At 36.6% G+C, this 25,718-nt stretch overlaps 3 protein-coding genes across 3 annotated transcripts in view; 2 read left to right on the top strand and 1 right to left on the bottom strand.

Moving 5' to 3' along the window:
* Positions 1-1,372: 1,372 nt before the first annotated feature.
* Positions 1,373-14,238, bottom strand: sult4a1 (sulfotransferase family 4A, member 1). The gene is made up of 7 exons (XM_067427631.1): positions 13,807-14,238; positions 9,191-9,321; positions 8,249-8,329; positions 7,623-7,749; positions 7,433-7,527; positions 5,091-5,229; positions 1,373-2,639 (listed from the first exon to the last, which is right to left on the bottom strand). The coding sequence occupies exons 1-7, from the start codon at positions 13,973-13,975 to the stop codon at positions 2,527-2,529; spliced, it is 855 nt and encodes a 284-aa protein (XP_067283732.1). The 5' UTR covers positions 13,976-14,238; the 3' UTR covers positions 1,373-2,526.
* Positions 14,239-15,134: 896 nt separating this feature from the next.
* pnpla3 (patatin-like phospholipase domain containing 3) lies at positions 15,135-24,447 on the top strand. The gene is made up of 9 exons (XM_067428131.1): positions 15,135-15,490; positions 16,702-16,934; positions 18,667-18,732; positions 20,137-20,346; positions 21,010-21,070; positions 21,178-21,378; positions 22,623-22,755; positions 22,896-23,003; positions 23,663-24,447. Exons 1-9 carry the CDS (start codon positions 15,304-15,306, stop codon positions 23,925-23,927), a joined length of 1,464 nt encoding a protein of 487 aa, XP_067284232.1. The 5' UTR covers positions 15,135-15,303; the 3' UTR covers positions 23,928-24,447.
* A 585-nt stretch (positions 24,448-25,032) lies between these two features.
* Positions 25,033-25,718, top strand: part of ttll12 (tubulin tyrosine ligase-like family, member 12) — a 35,062-nt gene continuing 34,376 nt past the window's right edge. Inside the window, exons 1-2 of the mRNA XM_067428536.1 lie at positions 25,033-25,234; positions 25,439-25,593. Of these exons, the coding sequence (XP_067284637.1) occupies positions 25,046-25,234; positions 25,439-25,593 (344 nt within the window). The 5' untranslated portion in view covers positions 25,033-25,045. The remainder of the gene's footprint in view (positions 25,235-25,438; positions 25,594-25,718) is intronic.

Genomic DNA, 25,718 nt, shown 5'->3' with positions numbered 1-25,718 from the left:
TTAATAAACCAGCAAGCAAGTCTGAAAAAAATAAAACAATGTGTTGATTTACGGGACATAAAACAGCATAGCAGGACTAAATCTGTGCAGTATGAGCAGTAATAATAATACATGTTGGTAGTAGCCAATGAGTTACTGTCCAGTCCCACACAGTAAAGCTGTGGAGAATCAGGCTAATACCAGAGACAATGAGCACTGGAAAGAGGGGATGAAAGTGAGCGTGAAGAAAGAGAAAACGGTGTGGAGGAATAGATTCAGTGACTGTGATGACGCAGCCTTCTGATTGGACGTGAGGTTTCAGAGCTTTGACATCACAGTCTCTCTCCTGTCTGAAAGAAGTTGTCTTCCTGAATCAGGTGATTGGCTGAATTCAGAATAGCATCCTACTCATACTCATACGGGAAGAAATGGAAGAATAATATGCTAGTGTGCAATTTCAAATTCAGCCATGTGCTATTTCCTAAATTGCATAATAGCATACTACTCTGACTATACACGCACAGTATGTATACTGTGCCCATGGCAGGCCGTTTTGAACTTTATTCATTCACAGGATATGGATTCTTGTTATCAACAATTTAATTTTCATTAGTAAAAACAAATTCTTGATATCAGTAATTGTAAATTTTCACTAGTGAAATGTCACCATAGGCTGCCATTAAATTCAATTGTTGATATAAAAAATTCAATTCCTGATATCAGTGTAAATTCAGATATCTAAAATGGCTTTTTAGTAACAATCACATATCAGAAATTTACATTGTCACTAGTGGCAAATTATATCACAAAATAATATTTTTACAAGTAGCAGTTACATTTTTTTATATCAACAATTGAATTTGAATTTGTAGCCTATGGTGACATTTCACTATTAAATATATAATTACTGATATCAGGAATTAGAATTGTAACTGTTGAGATCAAGAACTCATATACTGTGAATGAATAAAAGTCAAATAGGCTTGCCAAAGGTGCCGTATACAAATTTCATGTATGCATTAAACAGGTTATCAGATTGCCTACTAACTTTTCCAAAATGTGCATTAGCGCACACTGGACAGAAAACAATGGAAGCTTGAGTTTTGTAGTTTATGTTTAGCAATTTCGATTTTATAGCTCACAACTCTGAGAAAAACAGTCAGAACTGCAGGATTTAAACCCACAATTCAAAAGGGGAAAAAGTCAAACTTGTGAGATGTAAACTCAGAATTGTGAGAAGTTGCAATTATATATTTTTTTTATTCCATGGTGGAAACCATAGAAAACAGAATCCCACATTGCAATGCACTCAACCTTCAATATTAAACGTATTGCATATGATCCAGATGTAATATGTATATTCGTCTCATTATATGATCAGACTTCCAAGAGATTTTTGGAATCAAAAATGCAAAAGATTGATTTTATTTTCTGACACCAGTTCAACCATTGCTCTCTGAATTAAACATCCGCTTAATGAGGTCATGTGACAATGTGGAATGCTACTGATAACTATTTAGTGACATAATGCATACTGTTGCACATACTATTTTTTACCAATATCATACTGTACAGTATAGTACATCATATGCTAGTATTCCATTCTGAACACAGCAATTGTTGGATATGTGAGGTCGTATCCAATATGTAAGTCACTTTGTTATGAGTGCTGGTATCTGAGTTCACCTTTCGCATCTTTTATACTTTTGACCAAGACATTATGATTAAATACTAACTCATATCTGCTCATAACAACACTTCTGATGCATTATATTACGATATGCATGTATCCGATGTAAAATGTTCTAAAAAGATCCCCTTCCCCAACTCGAAACAGAGTGTATGTTCATGTGAATGATGCAAATGTGTAGATGTGATACACTAAAAAATGAAAATATACATGTTGTCAAGTGAACGTAACAACAATGTGAATTAGCTTTCATTACGGTATCAATGAATAGCCATACTGGAATATAAGTCAAAGACGTCTAGAAGCCACTAAGAGAGATGCACAAGAAGAAGCTAAATGACATTCCACACATACTTTACAATATCTGGCCAGAAGCCAATCAGCATTCATCATGAGGCTCAGGTTTTCACGACCTGAGTTGTGATTGGATGACTGCATATTTGGTGCATCTATTAGCCAATGATTTCAAGAATTCTCCTGAGAGTTTGTCTTAAGGGCTTTAGCATATAGAATATAGTCTAAATCATTTCTAATTCTTAATAAATACACATTTCATAAGCGCCTTTGGGATATGGAATAGCTCTGTACAATGTGCAAACGCAACAAGCACTGTGCTTACACTTCGCACTAGCACTGCTGATGCAATGTTTAACGAATACACAAGAGAATAAAAGCCTCTTAGTACTGACTTAAGAAGTCACTTTCGAGTGACTAATGTAAGCATTGATGAGCTCGAGATGGTGGGGATGGAAAGATAAAATCTGGATGGGGAACGTCCATCAGGTGACATTAAGCACAGCAGGTGAACTGGTTGGTTGGTTTGTTGAGCGGTTAACAGATAGTCCGGTGTCGCTTCCTCACAGGTTAAAGTCAAAGGTCAGGTCAGACTTTGCCATCTTCTGTCGGTAAACGGCATCAAACTTTTCGTTCATGGACACAGTGAAAATATCCTTCCAAAGCCCAAAACGACCTGAAGCAGATGAAAACACAGTTAAGAAGAGCTTTGATTTCAAATCACCCCAGCTTTGCTCAGATTTAAAGCCAGATTCTGCTTTCAACGCTTGTTAAACTCTGCTGGCAGCATTTGTGGCATCATCTCTCTTGCCAAAGAGAGAATCATTCATCCCTCAGTTTTGTTTTCAAAAAGCACTGACTGCGAAATCTTTCCACTTAAATATCATGCACATAATGCTGCTAACTTTTATATGATACAACCAAGGATATCATTACTTCAGTAAGACGGTTAAGTCTTACTGAAGTAAGACTTCCATTAAGACTTACTGAAGTAAGACAATCCATCCATTTGTATACACCTAAATTAATACTGTTAATGATTTTCCTGAACAATTGGGTTTAATTAAAGTGTGTCAGCAAAAATACACGCTTCCCCTTTTTGCTTCATACAGTCTGGAATGCTGGCTAGGTTAAATGTTATTTTAATTTTTTATTATTATATTTCATATTATTTGTTTATTTTATTATTGTATTGTATTGTATTATGTTATTATTATTTATTTATTTAAACATTTTTAACAATTCAACATTTTTTGTATGGTAACCAATATTACAGCAATCAAATCCATAACAGACGTGACATCACCCAGACTCACCTTCTGTACCTCTCTCTCTCACACACACTTCCCGTCTTCATGTTCACTGTTTATATAATAAGTCCCTACTGTATGTTGTGAGATTTTTCATCATCATGCCAAGCCAAGAATCCATGCACTAAAAGAAAATGAACAAGACACAAGAAAACAAGAAAACAGAACTAAAGTGCAAATGATAAAATAATCTCAAATAAATTGCAAAACCTCTCTTTTATTTTAAAAGGCATGTTACATAAAATTGACTGAATAATAACAAAATAATAGGACAAAGACAACAGATAGCAACAGAAATGTCCATAGAAATAAAGATGCACCATATATATTCACCACATGATGGCACTGCCTTCCATTATATAACCAATAAGCTACACCAGTGGTTCCCAAAACTTTTTATGCCATACCCCTCTATAAGAGAAAAATATTTTGATGCCCCTTGCCGACATGAACCCACATAAAGACACTCTCACACATGACCTTGCTTGCAAAAAGCCTAAAGGATTTATTTGAAACATTGTAATAAATGCAGTGCTGCAATTTCAACTAGCTTCCCTTTGTGTTTGTGATGTGAAGTCTCTTAAGCATAGGACACACTTAGCCGACAGTCAGCCGTCGGGCAATATCGGGCCATTTCTGACTGGTTTTTTTTTCAATGTGTTCCATATCGTTAGCTCTATTCAGACGTCTACAGTTTTTCGGCCGATTCTGCATGTCGGTTCATTAACTTGTTTAGATTAATACTTTCAGAGGCTAATATTTTGAGGCGCAGCACACTGTGGTCTCTCTTCATTACCCACCGTTGTACTGGTGAACCCAAGGGAAGACGTGGGAATTCATTCAGTGTGTGTGACTGTAACAGTGCATTATGGGTATTCTCTAGCCATTGAGCATACATCAGTTGTATACTCATTAATGTGGTGCATTGTGGGATTGAATGAGTGCAATCAGTGCCCTATTTAGGGTATAGGGGCGATCTCGGACACAGTCAGTGTCTGCACCAGTCGCAATGGCTGTCGCGTCCCACACATTGATGAGTCTGTCTGTTTTGGATACGACAAAGTGAACATTGCAAATCCATTTGTATTTCATAAGTTATGTGAACACTTGGAGTAGATCTGGCTTGCATTAGAAACAGAACGGGGGCATCAGTTTATTGTCCAGGATTTGTTGTGTCGTGCCACATCCAGTGTAGACAGCATCACTGATTATAATGGGTCCTATTGGTTTTTTTCTCTGCTTGAGTCTCATGGAGGCCGGTTTTGCTAGTTGTGATGTTTGAAGTAGATTCATCACCTGCTTTACATTTCCTGCCACTGGCAGTCCTTTCATACAGTTACAGGCAACACTCATTTCTGTTTCTTCAATTGTGCCATTTAGTGGTCCGTAATTGAACGGTAACAACAGCTACAACTTAGCCTTGCCACTCCCCTCTCTTAATTGTCTGGCTATCACCAGACCAAGCTCAGTTTAAGATTGAACATTGGTCTGGAGAGTCTGCTCTGTATTTTCTACTGCGCAAGAGGCGTGATCAATGAGCATTATTCAAATAACTATGAATGCAATTGGATAGTCCTTTAACCAAGAGGCGTGATCAACAGGCAATGACCCATCGTTTCTCTATCTGTCATCGTGTTAAACCCGCCAATAGAGCGCCAGGTGGATAAGCCAGTCTGTGATTGGTTCCCCCAAAATTGTAAAAGAAACAGTAGGAATGAATGGACAGGTTTCCAGACTGGGTCGCCGGGCGAAATTTACCAAGTCTCCCCTCTTATACCCTCGAGCGCCCCCTTTTTTTCCAGTCATCTGTCTCTTACCCCGGTAGATGGACAGGGCCTCAGAGTTGCAGCACTGCTCAATGAGTTGGTTGCAGCTCTCCACCATGCTCTCCCGCTGGGCTTTATCACACGCGATACCCAGAAATCGAGCCAGCTGCTCCACCAGGGTCCCCAGATCCTCCAGAGTGAACAATTACAGGCAGTGGGAAAGGTGGAGAGAAAGAGAGAATGACAGTCTTTCTGTTATGTAATTATGACTCATACCTTGGTCTTACACAGATGAATACATGAACACATAATATGCTTATATAATTGACTTGAGTTTTCACATGATTTCAGGGACCTCGAGATGCAGCTGACTTTCTGTCTGCCAGCTGTTCTGTGTCCAGAAAATCGAAATGGCTAAAACTATATTTTGCAAAGCGAACAATTCATTTATGTTTTTTCTGTCACATTAGTTGCACTAATATTAACTATTTAAATGATAGTTCTTCCAATAATCAATAATTTCAATTAAATTCAATGAATTAAAGTCAAATTTATTTATTTAATACTTGATTTTAAGATTGGTTAAAGTAATAATTGTACAAATAAAAAATACAGTTAATTCACACAAAAACAAAAATTCTCAGTTTAAACATTATTATTATGTTATCAGGCCAATAATATATATTAATATATATTTGTTATTTTAGTTTACTACTTATAAACTTTTAATCAATAATAATCAATAATTCTTCATTCTTTCTCATATTTAAAGTTATACTTTTACTGTATTATATTGAATTTATGAAGTGTTGAATAAATGAAAACAGTTATATATATGATAACACTTTACAATAAGGTTGGATTTACTAACATTAGTTATGAACGTAACATAAATTAACAATGAACAATACTTCTACAGCATTTATTACTATTAGTTAATGTTAGTCTTAACGTATACTAATTATTGATATTAAATGTTGTATCTGTTAACATTAGTTAATGCACTATAGGAACTAACATAAGCATGAACATTTTTAACGGTTAAATGCTGTAAAAAATGCTTATTTTTAGTTAATGCATTGACAAATGATGCCTCATTGTATTACCATTTTTGATATTAACTTGTATAATATCCTTTATGTTCATCATATAGCCTTCCTGACCTCTAACTGCTTAATGATTCACAGATTACAGGAACATGCTGTCCGATCTGTATGTTTCTATGCATTAGTCTGTTGCCTGTTACATGTGTGTCTCTGTTTGTGCTTTCCTGCTGGACTCTGAACTCTCTTAATCTCACTACCCCATAAAGATATGGACACAACATATTCAAGCAGACTATCAGTGAATCCCTCTTATGCATACATAATACATTGCTATCAAAATTACCAGAAACTATTAAGAATTTAAGAATTAAATGTACCGTGCGTGATTGGCCGATTTGGGGCCTCTTTCTACTGATACTACAGACAAACAGTGTGGAGGTTAAAATGAGACGGAGAGAGTGAGAGGAAGAGAGCATGTTCAAAATACAATACTAACAAACCGCAGAAAAGTGGAAAGTGATTCATATCAGTGTTGCTATTGTGGACTAAATGTATTCAAAATTGTTTATGATAATTGAAATAAAGTTGAAATAAAATAAAATTTAAATAGATGCAAACTCATAAACTTATAAAACCTTGAGCAAATAATAGAAATATTGTCTTAAGTTAAGTACCTGAAATAAATAAGTAGAAGTACAACCATTTCTCAAACTAAAATAAGAATGACTAAAAGCTATGCATGAATATAAAAATAAAATAAAAAAAATCACATAACAGAATTACAAAAACTTGAAAGTATTAAAAAAAATGCTAATTCAAAATATTCATAAATATTATAAAGGTATATAAATAATATTTAAATACCACTGATATGTATACAAATTAATACCATCAATAAAAATGATAAAATAAATTACTATATATTAAAAGCACAGTTTTTATTATAATTTTCTTTTGCAATAAAAAAATGGAAAAAATGCATCCTGTGAATAATATAAACACGGGACACGCCAGATATAGTGTAGTGTATAATGGTTGTATAATAATTCAAACGTTGCAGAAAGTGAATAGTAGGAGAAACCCTCTCTCGTGCGTGCGGTTGTTTTTTTGTGCGTATGCGTGTGTGTGTTTGCGTGTTCTTTTTTAACTAACCTACACTGTCCAAATGTACCCAAAAAGATTTAAGAAAAAAATTATAATTATGTAAAAATGCAGACAATTTTGCGTGATAGGTTGGTTTAGGGGTAGGGTTACTGTAGGGGGATAGGATATACAGTATGAACCATTACGTACATGGAAAGTCAACCTAAAAACAAGTGTGTGTGTGTGTGTCAATGGAGTCATTACCTTGTACATGTCCTCATATTTCAAAAAGAGAACATTAGAGTCCATGCGATGCTCCCAGAACTCCTGAACATGCTCAAACCAGGAACCGTATCCCACTACAGAGACACACGAATGAACAGACAAAAAGTACATTCTCATTCACTTTCCTTTTGAGTAAATCTGTCACTTTTGTGTCATGTCTCTTACTCACATTTGTCGTTCATGAATCGCCTGCAGAACTCCTGGAACGTTCCCCGGTAGCTCATGGTTCGTAAAGAGCGATGAAACTGGTAGTAGGACACCACCAGGTCTTTAGGGTTCCTGGCCATATATATCACCTAGAGGACATACATTGATATGTTTGTGTAAAGGCATATTAATACCAAAATGCATAAAAAAATGTAGTCACTGATGAAATGCCTGTTCACACCAGAAGCAAAATAAAATACAAATGCAATCCATTATATGCTCACCAAGGCTGCATTCAAAATTACCGTTAGAAAGTAACATTGTGTTTATTTTATATTACTGTTTTCTACATTTAATTTTTTTTTTAAATGTAGTTTATTTATTTGATCAAAGTTGAATTTTCAGCATCATTCCTCCAGTCTTCAGTGTCACATGATCCTTCAGAAATCATTCTAATCTGGTGATTTTGTGCCCAAGAAACATTTCATTTTCAGGATTCTTTGATAAATAGAAATAGAAATTAACTAATTTATTTGAAACATAAATCATTATACATGTCTTTACTGTCACTTCTGATAATTGGACAATAGGAAGTCAAGTCAAACTTGAAGTCATGATTAATATATTGTATTGTGTGTTACAGCTGACCTTGCCTTCTCCATTGTGCATTGCTGTGGGCAGGAAACGATACGGCAGGTGGCTTTTGATCAGACGAGGCGACGTCAGTTCCTATGGAAACACAAATTAAAACTGTGGTTTATCAGTCAAAAAGGTCAGAGATCAGCATTCAGTTTTGGTAAACACACTATATTGCCAAAAGTTTTAGGACATCTGCCTTTACATGTACATGAACATCCCGTTCTTAATCTGTAGGGTTTAATATGGAGTTGGCTCACCCTTTACAGCTATAACAGCTTCAACTCTTCTAGGAAGGCTTTCCACAAGGTTTAGGATTGCCAGACAGAGAAGCGCGATTCACCAATTCAGAGAACTCGTCTCCGCTGCTCTAGAGTCCAGTGTCAGCGTGCTTTTACTCCACTGCATCCGACGCTTTGCATTGCACTTGGTGATGTAAGACTTGGATGAGCTGCTCGGCCATAGAAACCCATTCCATGCAGCTCTCTACACACTGTTCTTCAGCTAATCTGAAGGCCACACGAAGTTTGGAGGTCTGTAGCTATTGACTGCAGAAAGTTGGTGACTTCAGCGTACTGTGAGCCTCAGCATGTGCTGACCCCGCTCTGTGATTTTATATTGCCTACCACATCATGGCTGAGTTGCTGTTGTTCCCAATTGCTTACACTATATTATACCACTAACAGTTGACCGTGGAATATTTAGAAGTGAGGAAATTTCACAAATGGACTTATTGCACAGCTATCATGGTACAACGCTTGAGTTCACTGAGAGTTCCTGAGAGTGACACATTCTTTCACAAATATTTGTAGAAGCGTCTGCGTGCCTAGTGCTTGATTTTATCCATGTGTGGCCATGGAAGTGATTAGAACACCTGATTCAATGATTTGGAGGGGTGTCCCAATACTTTTGGCAATATAATGTATATGCATGTGAGAGAGAGAGAGAGTTTACCTGAATAATCTCCAAACCCGGCTGTGGATATTCCAACACAGGAAGCTGCTCATCAATATTCATGAGCCCGATTTCATCTGGGTCCGCACCCTGGCTCACTAGATACACCACCTCCTGTAACAAACTTGTACCTATGTGTGAGAGAGGAAGTAAGGAGGAGAGTCATATGTATGTATTATTGATGGTAAAAAGACGACTTTGCCTGCTGCACTTTAGTGAATTGAGCATTTGTAAACTCATGCATTTGCTTGAATATAGCCTGACCTGCAGTCTCAGTGGTTTAAAGCTTAAAAATATATATATTTTTTTTTCAGTTTTGCACATTTCAGTCTTGTGTTGCCCTGCTTGTCACGAGTGGGGAACAGTTTCTTTAGATTATTAAAATCTTCACACTAAGGAAAGTGGTTCTTTTAAAACTGATCACTAAAATATTTTTTTGTGAAACCAAAGATGGATCTTCTGTGGCATTACTAAAAAAGAGAACCGCTTGGAACCTTTGTTTTCAACAGTGCTGTGGTTTGATTACATGGGGAGCCAGTTATCAACACGAGTTTCTGCTGAGGTTTAAAATGCCACTAGCTATTAGAAAGGCGCCGACTTTGGACATTTTAAGTCTAAGTTAAAAATGTATCTATTCTCTTTGGCACTTCAAAATTGGTTTATGTCTTGATTGCACTACTTGCTTTAACTGTTATTATTTCTATGCTGATGTATAATCTTTTGATGTAAAGCACTCTTGTTAATTACATTTTTCCCTGCTGTGTCAAATGTTTACATAAATCTTTACAGTCCACCTCCTTTACATTGTTCCTTTGAAATGTGTAAATCCAAGAGGTCAGCTTTACCCTTATGCACTGAAACAGCTTAAGCATGTCCTAGAGAATTTATATTGACAGCACATGAAGATCTTACATTTCTTATCTATTTATTATCTAGATTTGTTCTGACATTTAGTTTTGACGTTAATGAAAGGATGTTTCGTTTAATATCATGACCATCGGGAAGATGTCCCAGTCCAAGAAAACATGTCCAAAAGTAATATTTATTAGCCTTTACAAATTAATTGTAAGAGTAATTCTTAAAAACATCTGTTTTAAGCACATGACAAGCATTAGACAAAAGAGCCTTTAAACCCTGACAAGTTTTATTTGGATCCTCTAAAAAGCCTAGACTGATCACATTAAGTGTATATAATCACATAGATTTTATTTTCTCACTCTTTTTGTGCCTGTGCGTGTGTGTATGACTGTGAGGGCGTATCAGTGTCCTCTTTCACTTCTTATTTTCACCCATTTGATATGAAAAGAGCAGGCCTGCATGTGATCACCTTCCGTTTAGTTGAGATTTAGTAGTGAAAGATGCCAGTTCAGCAGACCTTATATATCTTTAGGAGTTTTCAGGCCTTATGGGAGCACAAAACAAAAGGCATAATGCACAAATGGCCTTGAAATGATCATAATGTGTCTCTTTCACTCTCATTGAGCAGTTTGTTTACTCTTGGCTGATTTGAGAGCAGATGAGAATAAATGACCTTAATAATTACCTTATTAATAACAGAATGAACACAATGCCTTCTGACAGGCCCTTCCTCTTTAAAGGACAATCACGTTATCTTTGCACAATCGCTGGCTGGAGCACTGGTATACTTTTCTTTTTAAGCCCATACTTTGTAAATTGCCTCCTTACTTATGTTCTCTTCTGACTCCAAAAGTCACTGCTAGGAATTGTAATCTTAGATCATATGGGCAAATCATGTATGATATTCCACAACCACAAACTGTTTTCAATGAAAGTGGTTTTAAAGTTTTTGCACCTTTTTCCTGGTATAAATTGCAGAAACCGCTCAAATTTGAGTAAACACCGACAATGACACAGTTTAAAACTAGGATAAAGAACTATTTGAGTACTAAATGCACGTTATGTGCATTTAGGGCCCCCTTTGGCCCCTCTAGCGACGACTGTGAAATAATTAAAAATATAATTTTCTCTGAAGTTTATCATTTAACCATATAATGTAAAAGCCTAATATCCTTTAATGTTTTGTTCTTCGCTCATATTTAAATATTTTACAAAAAAAAAGTTTCCTGATATTTTAATGGTTGAGTCAAACTTGTAGGGTCATTAAAAACAAATCAGTTTTGGCCATCACGGTACATTGAACTCTCGTTGACTGGATTCAGTACATCATGATGATGATTAAAAAACATTAGGAACAACATGCACTGAAACACCCATGAATAAATACAACCCCACTAGTCCTCTCCCTCTTCGTTAGATTTCATACTGTCAGTAAAAAACGGATTCCTAGAATAACGTTATGTAAACAGTCTTGTGTTAGCTACTTTAAAGATCTGGAACTAATTTATGAATCCAGGATATTAAAGGTCATTTATTCAAAACAAAGGCGTAGCTTGACACTTGGATTTTGCGGAGCTTTTATCATGCCACAGGCAACCGCTTCTGATTTTTCTGATCATGCATATGCAGCTCTGTTTTGTCATTATTAGATACCTTATTCGATTGTGTTTAAAGTGATGTTATAATGGTTCTCTATGCGTTCGCTCGCTTGTCTATGAGACACTTGTTCACCCTGCAAAAAGCTAGATGGATATTAGGCATGGTAAAACATGGTACTCGCGAGTCCCGGTAAATCAAGAAAACTATATTTATAAAGGAAGACTAACTGTGTTGAGCTGTATAACAATGATTAGTTTTCTGTCGATGAATGTCTCCAAACAGTTGCTCACCTGTCTAATAAAACATAATATATTAAAGTGTCTTTGTTGTTTTCATGGTTTCTACAAAATAAAACCAGGAATTGAGGGTATGATGTCATATGACGACGCTAACTCTAGCCCTAAAATTGCTTTTTCTCTGGATTTAAACATCCTCTGAAACATTTGGGATAACGCAAGTACACAAGTCAACTAAATATATAACATTGTTCTAGTGGTTTGGATATTTTAATCCAAAAATCTTACATATTGTGCCTTTAAGTGCAAACAACAAACATAAGGAGGATCTATCTGTCAGTACAACAATGACATGGGTTTATAGATCCATTTTAGTCTTTTCCTGACACTACAAAAAGGAGAATGTGTTTGCTTTGCAACAGATTTTTGTGTACCAAATCAATCCGTTCCAAGAAAACACACCAGCAGGGTCACATGACCCTCTGGCCACTTCCTCTCACTGGACTGGAGAACAAAACGAAGTCACTCAATATATAAATAAATAAAAATACTGCAAACTCATTTTATGCTTCATATTTCCTTGATTGATTTTTTTTCCTACATATTATTTTTATAAAGGTACACCCTTTATTATTGTATTTGGGGAAATGTTTAAATAAATGTAAAAAAAACCTACATGAAAGTTGAAGTCATGACAATATTTAATGTGGACAACATTGAGCTTAATCGAATTATTAAAAGCCTGAGAAGAATCAAGAAGCTTGTAATGTTTTGACTCCCCCATTCCCAACACAACTATCAACAAGACGATGTCTGTTTGCTCTGCAGATTCGACTGGCAGTGCAACGTGTGACTCTATTGACCTGTCATCCATCACGGCCCGCTGGAGACACACATTTCAGTGTGTAACGCAGCAGAGCTCGGCCTTCCCTCGTCACTCCGGACTCAATTACACAGATGCTGGTGCGACACAACATCCTCTGCAAGGCCAAGCGATTTCAGACCCTCACACTATCACTCTCCCACTGCTCGCTCTGTCTGTCTCAATTCTTCTGCGCAGTCATGCTATATAAACATATGCATTCATTTAGATATCATTTAGACTGTCCTAATGCTGTTTACATGCCAAGGATGCTTTTCTTTTAGGCCTCTCAAGAGCAAGCAGGTTTGAAAGCAATGTAATGCGCATGCACATTACAGTCTAACTTTTGTTTTGTTTTTTGATGCTGGTCAAGAAAAAAGGTGTGTATGAACGCATTTGTTTTCAGCTGGTTTATTACACAAGTAAATCGACATAGCAACAAGCATGCGTGGGAGAGGGAGCGATGCATCCTTATAGGAAACAGCGCCTCTGCAGTGAATGAACACGTGTGGGCATGGCAAATGTTGCTGTTTTTATTTCACATCAACACAATACAAAAACACCCAGTTCTGATTTATCATTATGATTAACCAAACATCGCACAATCTCTAAAATAAGCAACTTTACACCATCTTTTTATTCATAGTTCTAAGATGTAAGGTGTCCATCAGACTCTCAGGGTGAACCGAACATGATTAGGTGGGCCAGGGTGGTTTTGTAATATTTTGAAAATGATTCTTATTTTAAAACTAATAATATTGCCAAAGACATCCAGGCCATTGACACACAGAAGTAAACACCTCTGTATTCCTCAAGAAGTGCTATTTTTACTAAACAAACATACTATATAAATATGCATATTAGTGTGTTTATTATTTGATTATATTCACAAACCATCTGAAACATGCTCTCTGATACAATCTAAATCATCTTGGCTAAAAATAAATATGCAGAAAAGTGACGTGCGGTGATGCTAACCTCAGAGGACCGTCTATTTTGGTAAAAACACTGTCCTCAATGGAGGAAAAGCACGCGCATGTAAGCTGTTCATGATTTCATACCTGATTTGGGGTATGTAACGATCCATATGTCGCTACTTCTTAACGAAAAGTTGGCGATCTCGTCCATCTTGCCCCTGCAGAAAGGAGGGAGTCGAACTCCATGATACTCGAAGTATTTGCTCTCGTATTCAATCGGGGTGCTCGGCGTGTCCACCTCGCTTTCCGCCATGGTTTCAAACGATTACAACACAGAAAAGCTCGTAGGGGTTGATTTTTTACAAAGATTCGAGGAGAAGAGTACGCATTTGATATCCACCACCAGCCCTTGATTGTTTGGCAGAGACGTGCCGCTTCGCTTGCGCCTTGCCCTTCAGCCAATCAGATGGAGCAGAGATGATGTAATGGGATTCTCTCGGTGATGCTCAGCATCAGCACCAGTCGCCCGGGCCGGGGCGGATCCTCGAGCATGCCCGCTCTTCATCAGTTGTGTAAATAAACAGCACGTTTCTAAAAGTACAGCTATAGAAATGTGGTTGCTGAGTGAGAATTGTTTCTCGTGACCATACTAATTACCTGCTAAGTCAATGGCACACATTTTATTGTGCATGATGCACACTTAAAGGCCTACTGAAGCATTATTCGATCTATTGTCATTTCCACTGAAACAGGAAGACACGGCGGGACATAGGCTATCGAACTGCTCCTCCCCTGGTTTAAAATAGCCAAACCAATAGCATTTAGTTTATATCACTGCTCATTTATAGCCATTGTGCTCGTTAAAGCCGCAGTTTCCCCTTAATCTCGTTCCTCCATAGCGCTTTAAATATATATTTATTTGCAGAATTCAAATACGTTTTCTGGTCTGCGCCAATGCGCGCATATGATCCGCTCTATAGTGTCTCTGGACTGGAGACTTCAGTTGCCCTCCAAAAAAATGGAAAACATATTTAGTGTTCCCTATCCCCTATATAGTGCACTATGTGCAAATTTGCTGTGTAGAAAATAGTAAACGTGTGCAAGTGACCGATTTTAGCCGCAGCTTTATAGTCTGTTTATAATGGGGTGGGGCTTTAGATTCTAGAGAGTATTTGATTGGACAGAAAATCTGATGAGAAGCGTAGTGATGCCATCAAAATCATTGATCCATATTAGAGCTGATCTATTTTTATTGAGATGACTTAGAATTATAATAGGTTTAAATCTAGAAGTATTGGTATTTTATATATAAATGGTAGGCTAAGCAATAAAATTGCTTAAAATGTCATAATTTTAAAGTATTGTGATTAGTCTGGCTAATAATAACACCAACCACGTGACAACGTCGTGTGGCCTGTGCAGTCTGGAAAAACAAGTCCCGCCCATTCAGGAACTTGCTAGTGCTACTGCCCTTATTATGCATGTAGCAAGTTTCCTATTGGCTCTAATGCCGACAGACGCAATAATAACTCAAGAGCAAAACTCCTGAAAGCAACTCTTTCTGCGCATACAGGCTTCTTTACAGAAGACATGGTATTAGTTACAACGCGAGCAAGAATAGCCTGAGATTATACCGCAGTCATGTTTGATTTGAAGGGAGGATGGAATCTGTCGTTCGCTGGATGCGGGTTTTTAGGGGTCTATCACATCGGTGTCGCGAGCTGCCTTCAGGAGCAAGCGCCGTATCTGATCCGCGGGGCCACTAAGATCTACGGAGCCTCCGCGGGGGCTCTCACCGCATCCGTGCTCGCAACCGAGGCATGTTTAGGTAAGCACAACATCAACTTGCCCCGTTCAAAAGTTTATCTATTTTGGTTATCACTTAAGGCACTGAATTTCTAATAGACAAAGAGACACGAGACCTAATTTGTCATCAAATCATGCGAGCAATGCTGTGTTCTTTTTATAGCTCTATATTTATTTTACTCCCAGCAAGCAATTTTGCATTTAAAAGACATCTAATAGCCGTCCAAACACAGCCCTGATGTCTAAGTCTAAAACAAGGTAAAATTTGGGCCACCGGTGAAAATGTAATAGACGTCTAACCATAGCCCAATAACAGACTAGTGATCATGTCAAACATGTCAACTAAATGAAACCAAACACCTTGTAATCACAGGTGACTTTGCTTAAATTATGGAATATTATATATCTTGCAAATTATTTAGGCAAAAATGACATGAATGAAAAATGATGGAAATTGCTTGCTGGGCTGTCTCATTTGAAGCATATTAAACATGACTAAGCTCTCCAGAGCTATGTGAGAGCAATAAAATGAGCTTCTGTTCTGAAAATGTAATCCAGAAGCTTTTTCTATTGGGTATTTGAGCAAGTGCCAGTGGGTCACGTTGCATGAAAGTGTCAGCTATGTGACTGACAACCTTAAATATTCTTGTTGCAGTATCCAAGAAGTCTGATCAAAGAATTATCCTGTTGATTTATGCAAAAAATTTAGAAGGCAATTTATTTCTTTTAGGCAAGCAATGTATAATCTAATACAGCTAATCATTCTGAAACCATTATATCATCTTTGGTAAAACTCAAAGGTGGAAGTCTGTGTGATATCATCTGCATGACTGCATTCTTTCACTTTCGTGTTATATCTGAACTAGAAAGCTGATTGAGGAGCAAATCAACCTTTGGTTTATTACAGGATCAGAGATTGTGTTTATTGCTAAGAGCAAAGATGAAAATAATGCAGTAGAGACTAGGGGTTCAATCTTCAGCTGGCTGACAGGTCTGATTCTGGCAGGTCACGTGACTAGCTGGCTGGATTGACCGTTGACAAAGCATCAGTAAGCCACCAGTCGTGAAATTCTCTAAAACACCAATCATGTAAAATAACATAATAATTTCATCAGATAGAGAGTGCCGAAGCCACTGGCAGGTCACGTGACCCTTGTTCATCTTATGTTTTTGACTTGTCCTTTTCAGATTGCTTAAATCACTGTTTATGTCCGTTTCGTTTTATTGCTGTAGAGAAGTGTTGTGAAGATGTCATCAATGTTGCCAAGGAGGCACGGAAGCGTAATCTGGGCCCTTTGCACCCAACATTCAACATAGTAAAGGTGCTACGTGGAGGCCTGTATCGCGACCTACCGTCCAATGCACACACACATGCCTCTGGGCGACTGTGTGTGTCACTTACACGGGTCATGGATGGGCAAAATGTTCTGGTGTCGGACTTCAGCTCCAAAGATGAACTCATCCAGGTTAGGGCATCACTACATCATAAAAACAGCTGAGGGTTTCATTCTCTGTCAACACTTTAATTACTTAAATAACCCCTTTTATATACCTTTAACTACATGAAAATGATTTCATGGGGCCATAACATGAAAGCACACTAATTCTACATCTCATGATAATAAATGCTCTTAAAATGATGTCATTCAATTTTATTGGAGAAGTTCCCAAGAATCATTAGGCAAATCCCAGTGTTTGTTCATTTATTACATATGAAAATGAAATAAAATAAGTCATAGTAAGTACTAAAATGGTTGAAACGTGAACTTAAATAAAAAAATAAAGTGATGATATATATATATATATATATATATATATATATATATATATATATATATATATATATATATATATATATATATATATATATAAATTCCAAAAACCTTGATTAAAAACAAAATAATAATATATATGTGTATATAAACAAACTAATTAAAAATCATACTATTATAGCATATAGCTACAGTAAATGCTGGTTATTGACACATATCTCACAATTCGATTCTATTTTGATGCATGCATAAGCTTGCGACTTGATTCAATATGGATTAATTGGGGCCTGTCAAGTCATGGCAAATTTCCTTAAGGAAAAAATATTTCTTAACTAATGCTACAGTGAACCCGTTGGTACATCACTTTACTATTAAAGGTTTAACTGAACTTATTTGTAAGCTACTTACATTAAAATACTTACATTAAAATTACACATGAGGAACTTTTTATAATAATGTTATAATAATACATTTGTAATAACAAAACATATAGGCTTCTACTTGCTGTTTTTTGATATAAACGTTTGGTTACACTTTATTTTAAGGTATCATTGTTACAGTGTAATTTTAAGTGCTGAGAAATAACAAGAAATGATCGACGTACTTACTATAGGTCCCGTAGGATTCGGGTTCGGCTGAGGGTTAGATGCATTTAATTATGCAATTTACTGTTATTAATGTGGTAAGTACATGTAACATAATGTAACAAGGACGCTGTAAAATAAAGTGTTAACAAACATTTAAATGGTTTTCATAAAAACATGGCATATTTACACAAAACAATATTGAAGAACAGGTTAATGAAATGAAATATAGTGCATATTAAAGAGTGAAATTTTCAAGCTGACTAACAAGTTTATGTTCAGTAAATGGCTTTTCTGGGGTAAATGTAACATGACGTTAAAAGCTGTTTTATTAACATCTTTCCGTGGTTGAGTCATGTGATATGATACAGACTTAAGATTTACTGTATGTTTATTTTGTGCTGTAATTAGTAGTAAAGCAGAAGAGATGATCAGTTCACGTGCCACTTTGCTTGATCTGAGGCACTACAGCAATCTGTCACGCCACATTAAAGAGTGACAAAATAATATTTATTGTTTAATTTTTATTAAAAAACGACCAAATTTGAAATCCAAGACTTTGGTTAGTGTCATATCAGGTAACAAAGTGTATTGTGTGCTATTCGATAGGATGTGCACCACAAAGCTTTATTTATTAGTTTACTGGAAACAGCAAAGATTAAAAGATATATTATTGGGATTTAAAATTGTATATCGGTTTTTCAAAATCAGAATCGATTTAAAAAAGAGAAATCAATATTTTTAACCCAGCTCTAATAAATAACACTGCTTTAACTGGATTGATTCTTCCCCTTTTCTTTTTCATTCTCTATTTTCACTTTCTGTTTTCTCTCCATTCTCAGGCTCTTGTCTGTAGCTGTTTCATTCCTGTATATTGTGGTTTAATCCCTCCTGCCTTCCGTGGTGTGGTAAGTTTTAAAGTTCATAACAGAAGTGATTTTTATCACTCATTTTTAACTTGACCTAATCCATGAGACACTGTATGAGGTGACATGACTAGTTGGATTTATTTCATATGCGAGAATTGGGACATTGTAATTGGAGTTCATTGCACTTTAAAGAATTGAGTCACTAGGGCACACTGACCTAACTTGGCATGAATAAGAGTATTCAACGTGCGTATTGTTTTGATATACAAACTCTTCTGGTAGAACTGCTACTTAGTGTGTCTGCAAATAAACCACTCTCCTCTCTCTCTCTCTCTCTAGTTTGTACATTGTGTACTTGTTCTTTAGAAAGGGGAGGAGACGTCAATGTATAGAAATAGCTGAGAGGTCAAACTGTTCGTGTAAAGGTTCGACTTTGTTTACCTTAACAGTTACAGCCCAGTGCTGTTCGTTATTTAGTAACTATATGGAATAATGTTCTAGGACTTTATTCAGGCAATATATATATAAGGGTTAGGGTTTACTCATACACATGCCAATTACTAATCATGAAAAATTAAAACCAGATTAATGAAAATCTATCAAAATTTTAAGTAGCTTATGATGTGGCTAGAGTGGTTCATTGAGTAAATTTAAGCTGTGAAGTTGACCTGTTAAGACAAATAAAGGCCCTTATGTAAGTCTTGTGGTCTGATCACACCACCACCAGCCTGCCCTGAACTCAAACACACTGGGACTCGCAATAGTCGACAAACGCCGGTGACTTGGCTCAATACAAACAATACATTTCACATCAGGGATCGATAAAAGTACTGCCATCTGGCTAGCTATCATTTAGTCATTAGGACCTAGTGAATGTGGGGTGGTTTCTATAAATGCTTATTTATATATTTTTAAGTATTACATATTTAATATTTTAATTATTATTTTTTTTTAATTACCTAAAAGCTCTTTTAGTAATATAGTCACTCTAGAATTTATATGTATAATTTTATTGTTAGGTTATTATGTCTGCTTAATTGAAAAACAACAAAAAAGTATAATTGTATCATTAAAAAAATTGTATCATAAAAAATAAAAATATTTATTTGATTATTTTTTTTTAAATATATATATATATATATATATATATATATATATATATATATATATATATATATATATATATATATATATATAATTATTTACCTTGTAACATTATTTGAGAAGCTGCAAATAATATTTGTACTTCAATTTGGGGGGAAAACGGTATATATCTATATTTTAAAGAATATGCATTTTAAACATAAAATCTTTAATTATAAATATATAAAACAACTAAAATGTATTATTGTTTATTTTATATTATTTATATGTATTTTTTTCTCATCAAAGTGATCAATAAAACCTAACATAACATATATGTCCCTTTTTCTTTCTCATCAGCGTTATGTGGATGGTGGAATCAGTGATAATCTGCCCCAGTCGGAGCTGAAAAACACCATCACTGTTTCTCCATTCTCAGGAGAGAGTGATATCTGTCCAAAAGACAATTCCACCAGCTTCCATGAACTGCGTTTCACAAACACTAGCATACAAGTCAACCTCGACAACATGTACAGACTGAGCAAAGCCCTGTTCCCCCCAGAGCCCAAAGTAAGAACACCAAACACACACATTCACATGCCTGAGCTGCAATGCAATTGCACAATCACTGTCTTTAATGTGCCTTTGAGAAATATGCTGTTTAATGCCTCATATTCATTGCTCAGTGGCTGTTCGATGCACTTTTGATCTTCCTAGAACATGCACAGTACTTTTCAAAATATAAGATTTCAACATATGCATAAAACTTAAAGTTGGCTTGAAACAGAAGTTGTGATAAGTCTTTTTTCCCTATTGTGATGCATATCTGAGTGAAATGGCTTCTCGTACAAGAAAAAATATAGGGCTGGAATTGATTGGATGGTTATGGTTTGCTATTGGTTGATCTCATGTGAGTGACATGTTGTCCCAAACTCGCGTCAGTAAGCATGTCATCAAAGAAGAATAAATCATTTATAATACATACTACAATATTCCATAACAATTTTTGATAATTGATTTCATGGTGACATTAAGCCCCTTATAACTTATTTACTCTCAAATTAGCAGTCACTTTAATGGATATTTTGTCCATCTTAGTTTTCACCCATTTAGCTTGTCATGATCATTTCTTTTAATTTCTATTAGGTTTTAAATGGTTAAAAACTTTCATTTTTAAGCATAAACTAAATCATGGCTATAGCACAGTGAAATATCTCTGCGTGTGTTTGGCAGGTGCTGGCAGAGATGTGTCAGAGTGGGTATAAAGACGCCCTCCGATTTCTCCAGGAAAACAGTGAGTTTTATCTTTAGTATCTCTTTATCTCAAATGTTCATTCATTCTTTATGCCCAATAGGATCCGTGCTGCGGTTTTGAAGATAACCAGTGATGTCTCTTTATAGATTTGCTACTAGCGGCATGTCCAAGAGCAGACATGGCTCTGATTGAGACCTCGTCCACCTGCTGCTGCCCAGGCAATAAGAATCCGGTCTTGGTAGAAACCACAAAAGAGTGGGTGCTGCGGAGACTCCGCCTCTTGAGAAAACACCACTGGTGGTTGGATGAACAGCTTGTCGATAACCTGCCAACGCCCATTAAGAAAGGTAGCCAGATCAGGCAGTCACTGAATTATACTTAAAGGGTTAGTTCACCCAAAAATGAAAATGATGTCATTAATGACTCACCCTAATGTTGTTCCACAACCGTAAGACCTCCGTTCATCTTCAGACACAGTGTAAGATATTTTATATTTAGTCAGAGAGCTTTCTGTCTCTCCATTGAAAACGTATGCACAGTATACTGTCCCTTTCCAGAAGGACCAGAAAGGGAATAAAAAGATCATCAAAGTAATCCATATGTGACATCAGTGGGTTAATTAGAATCTCTTGAAGCATTGAAAATACATTTTGGTCCAAAAATAACAAAAACTATGACTTAATTCAGTATTGTCTTCTATTCCGTGTTTGTTTTCAATCCACGTTCGTGACTGCGCAGTGACGCTGCTGGCATGTTATCTGCTGCGTGCAAGCTTCCTTTATAGAGAGACTGCGCAGTCACGAACGTGGATTGGAAAAAAACCCGGAAGAGAAGACAATGCTAAATAAAGTAGTAGTTTTTGGTCTGTTGGGACCAATGTATTTTCGGATGCTTTAAGAGATTCTAACTAACCGACAGATGTCACATATGGACTACATTGATGATGTTTTTATTCCCTTTTTGGTACTTCTGGAAAGGGAAATTATATTGTGCATACATTTTCAATGGAGAGACTCACAAACTAAAGCTCACGAACTAAATATAAAAAATATCTTAAACTGTGTTCCGAAGATGAACGTAGGTCTTACAGATGTGGAACGACATTTGGGTGAGTCATTAAGGACACAATTTTCATTTTTGGGTGAGCTAACCCTATAAAGTGCCCCCACAACAGTCTGGGCCATCTGACTAATCAGAGCAGAGTAGACCAATCACAACAGTCTGGGCCATCTGACCAATCAGAGCAGAGTAGACCAATCACAACAGTCTGGACCATCTGACCAATCAGAGCAGAGTAGACCAATCACAAGTAGTCTCTCAGAAAGATGTTTAGAGAGAGACTTGAATCCTTGATCGAACCGTTTAAGACACTGAGAATTGAGGTGATCCTGCCTTGTATATTATGTATATGACATATATTTGGCCTTGGATGCATGAAAAAATATTGTAGGAGACCTCCAAAACAAAATTAGGAAGCTTTAAAATAGCACAATATGGGCAATTTAAATTACTGTTAAATCTTAAGAATGTACTGTTTAACTTTTAAATTGTGACTGTTACTTCAATCCACACTTAATGCTTGTGTTAACAGTGTTTTGCGACGCCTGCAGAGAAAAGCATGGTCTCCTGGCACAGGTGACTGGTTTGTTGCCTCTGCGCGTGGCCTCCTACATGCTGATGCCATACACACTGCCAGTGGAATCAGCTTACTCTGCAGCTCAGAGGTCAGGATCATCGCTTGAATTTACTGAACTCTCAGTTGCCCAGTGACTCCAATTTCTCCAGTTCAAGCTCTGTATGCATGTCAGCGTGTTGTATCCAGATGATTTTCTAAATTCGTCTCTGTACTGTTCATCTTTTAAAGGTTTTGGGAGTGGATCCCAGAAGTCCCTGCAGATGTGCGCTGGCTTGCTGAGGTAGCAGGCGGTGTTTACAAACTGGCCTGGAAAGGTGCAGCGTCAGATACAAGCAGGTAAGATCCCTCCGGAATTATTCAAGGTATTCTTAGCCTCAGACGTCACAAACTGTTGGCTGAGCGTCTGATGCATAAGGCACATCAAATGGAAACATTTCGGAAGTTTTGAAGTCATCATCTGATGGCTTCCTAAAGAATTCTCAGGAAACGTGTTTTTCATGTTCTTTAACATTCTGCCTGGAAACAAAACAGTTGTGACGCCTCATGGAAGAAGAAAGCCATTTTGTGTACAACTATGACAATGAGCTCTTATCAGGATCAACTAAATGCTGGATTTGTGGACTGATGCACCATTGTTGCAGTACATTTGCATGATGTATTTGAATGAATGTTTTATTGGTTTCACACCGGCCTGCTATTGTAGGGACATCGACTTAACATTTTCATATCCCTAAAGGTGACACTGAGCAAAACGAACTGGGATTGGTTGCTTTACATGCTAGTCAGACGGCCTTTTTGAAATATGTTGTGGAGTCCAGACCTTCTGCTTTCGATCTCGGTTTGGCTATGTGGTGTGGAAATTTTATTTAAGTTAATGTTTGGAATAAATATGTGAACTATAAGTTGTACCTAGCTTGAATGAGAAATGAGAGATCAATGTTGTTCCACAAAACAGACAAAATCTTGAATGTCTTGTTGTCTTTTTTGTTGTGCAGTGGCGCCCCCTTGAGAAGATGCGTGAGTGAACCACCAATGGATTTAAAGATGCCTGTCACAAACTACAACGGACACATACCTCATTCTGCCAGCAACCTCGATAGTTACAACTGGACATTTCCAGAAGACTTTAATTCAGCTTCTTCTGTCAAATCACCGGACAGCCCTCTGAACTTTGACAACCCCTCCTCTATGTGCTTTCTTGTTGGCTCACAAAGTAATCAGGAGAAGCAGTTGGACCAATGCAGAAACTTTTCAGTTTAGGAAACTATATACATGACTGCCCTGGTCATACACAACAAATTTAGGCAATGGGAGAGATGAGTCTGGGTATTTAAATGCTCTGGAATTCAGCGTCAAGAGTAAATATATCCTGTCAAGCAAGCACTCCTCCCCTGACATTTTGAGCATTCTCCAGATGTGCCTTTGTTCTCCACTCAGAACCAAAGATGTGTTTTGTAGTTTGTTCTGTTGTATATCAGCTTGTACCTTGTGTTTTACTGATGTGGACAGTGTATGTATGTCAGAGTTAACATTATAATTGGTGCTAATACTTTTTTAAGACCTCAATTTACTGTGCCATCCATGCCATATGTGTATCAAACAAGCAGTTTGAGCCTTTTAATCTTGCTTTTGATTTCATAAAGCATAGAGACTGTTCATCTTCCATTCTCAAACCTCACAGCACTTTCTGGACAAATGGTGCTGGTTGTAAATAAAAATGGTATGAAAAAACGATAAAAGAGAATGCGTTGGTATAAAATAAATGCATTATATTAATATAGTCTGTTTATGTATGTGTGTGTGTGTATATGTGAAGTAACAACAGAAAACGAAGAAAAACATTTTTAGTATGTTTGTATGGAAAAGCTTTGTGTTATTATGAGCAACAGATATGGCTAGAATGTATATTTCATTAATAATTTGTATTTATTTAATGTAAAATGTGTCGAAAATATTTTACCATATGGTCATTTTACTATCAATTTTGAGCATATTTTATAGATAAAATTAATATAGTTGTAAAGAACAAAACCGGTTGAATTAGATATATGTTAAATCGCAGCTTAAAAGTAACTTGGAATTCATTTTTAATAATAATAATGCTGTGTTGGTCTTGTTGCTTGGCCGATTATTTTTATTTATTTATTTACATTACTGGAAACATCTACACGTACGATGAAATCAAATTAATTTTAACTTCACTAATAAATTGATTTATCTACTAAGTATCTATATAATAATGAACTCAACATTATACAGTTAATTCAAAGTAAAAATTGAAAGGATTAAAAAAATTATATTGCGTGTCCCTCTTTTTTGGACTGCTCGGACTCTTGTTTGTCATACGACGCTCTGGCCCTTTAAACTTGTTACCCACAATGCACCGCTGCACAGTGCACACATGTGAGTTGTCAGAAACAAAACTAGCAAAAATGCAGAACGGTAATGTGAACGAAGAGGATGATGAAGAGTATCAACTCTTCATTTCTCTGCATAATCCCGCTTTAAAGGCGGCAAGAATCCCTCCGCTTTACTGGAAGAGTTTGTATTTAAAACTTGCCAATGAGGTAAAATACAAAACTATCACTGCTGTGAATGTGTGCCGGTTTGACAGTGGGAAGTCATTTTATGTTTATTAAACTGCAAATAGTTCATAAATAGTTGTATTTCATTTTAAATAATAGTCTTAATGTCCCATAAAACCCAGTACCTACACATATTGATTGAACTAGTATGGGGAGGTTAATTCATAGATTTTCTTTCTCTTTTAGGTGTTTGATGCAGGTGAAGTATTTGGGATTATGCAGGTGGAAGAAGGGGAAGATGAAGATGAGGACAATATACGCAGAGCCAATCCTGGAGCTGAGATGGTTTATAAAGTGATTGTGACCAAAGAGAGCGGCCTGCAGGCTGCTGATCCCACCAGGTGAGGGCAGCAGTGAGTCATTGGCGAAGATATATTAGAAATATATTTCTTGGGCTCTCGGTTATGTTACCGGCTACTCCTCCCCTATCATTCTCTCTCCCGTGTTAGCAAGACTATCATTAGTC

Source organism: Pseudorasbora parva, chromosome 20 (assembly GCF_024679245.1).
Source record: "Pseudorasbora parva isolate DD20220531a chromosome 20, ASM2467924v1, whole genome shotgun sequence".
In the NCBI taxonomy this organism is placed as follows: Eukaryota; Metazoa; Chordata; class Actinopteri; order Cypriniformes; family Gobionidae; genus Pseudorasbora; species Pseudorasbora parva.
The sequence above is the reverse complement of the archived record's forward strand: the minus strand, read 5'-3'. Positions and strand labels throughout refer to the sequence as shown.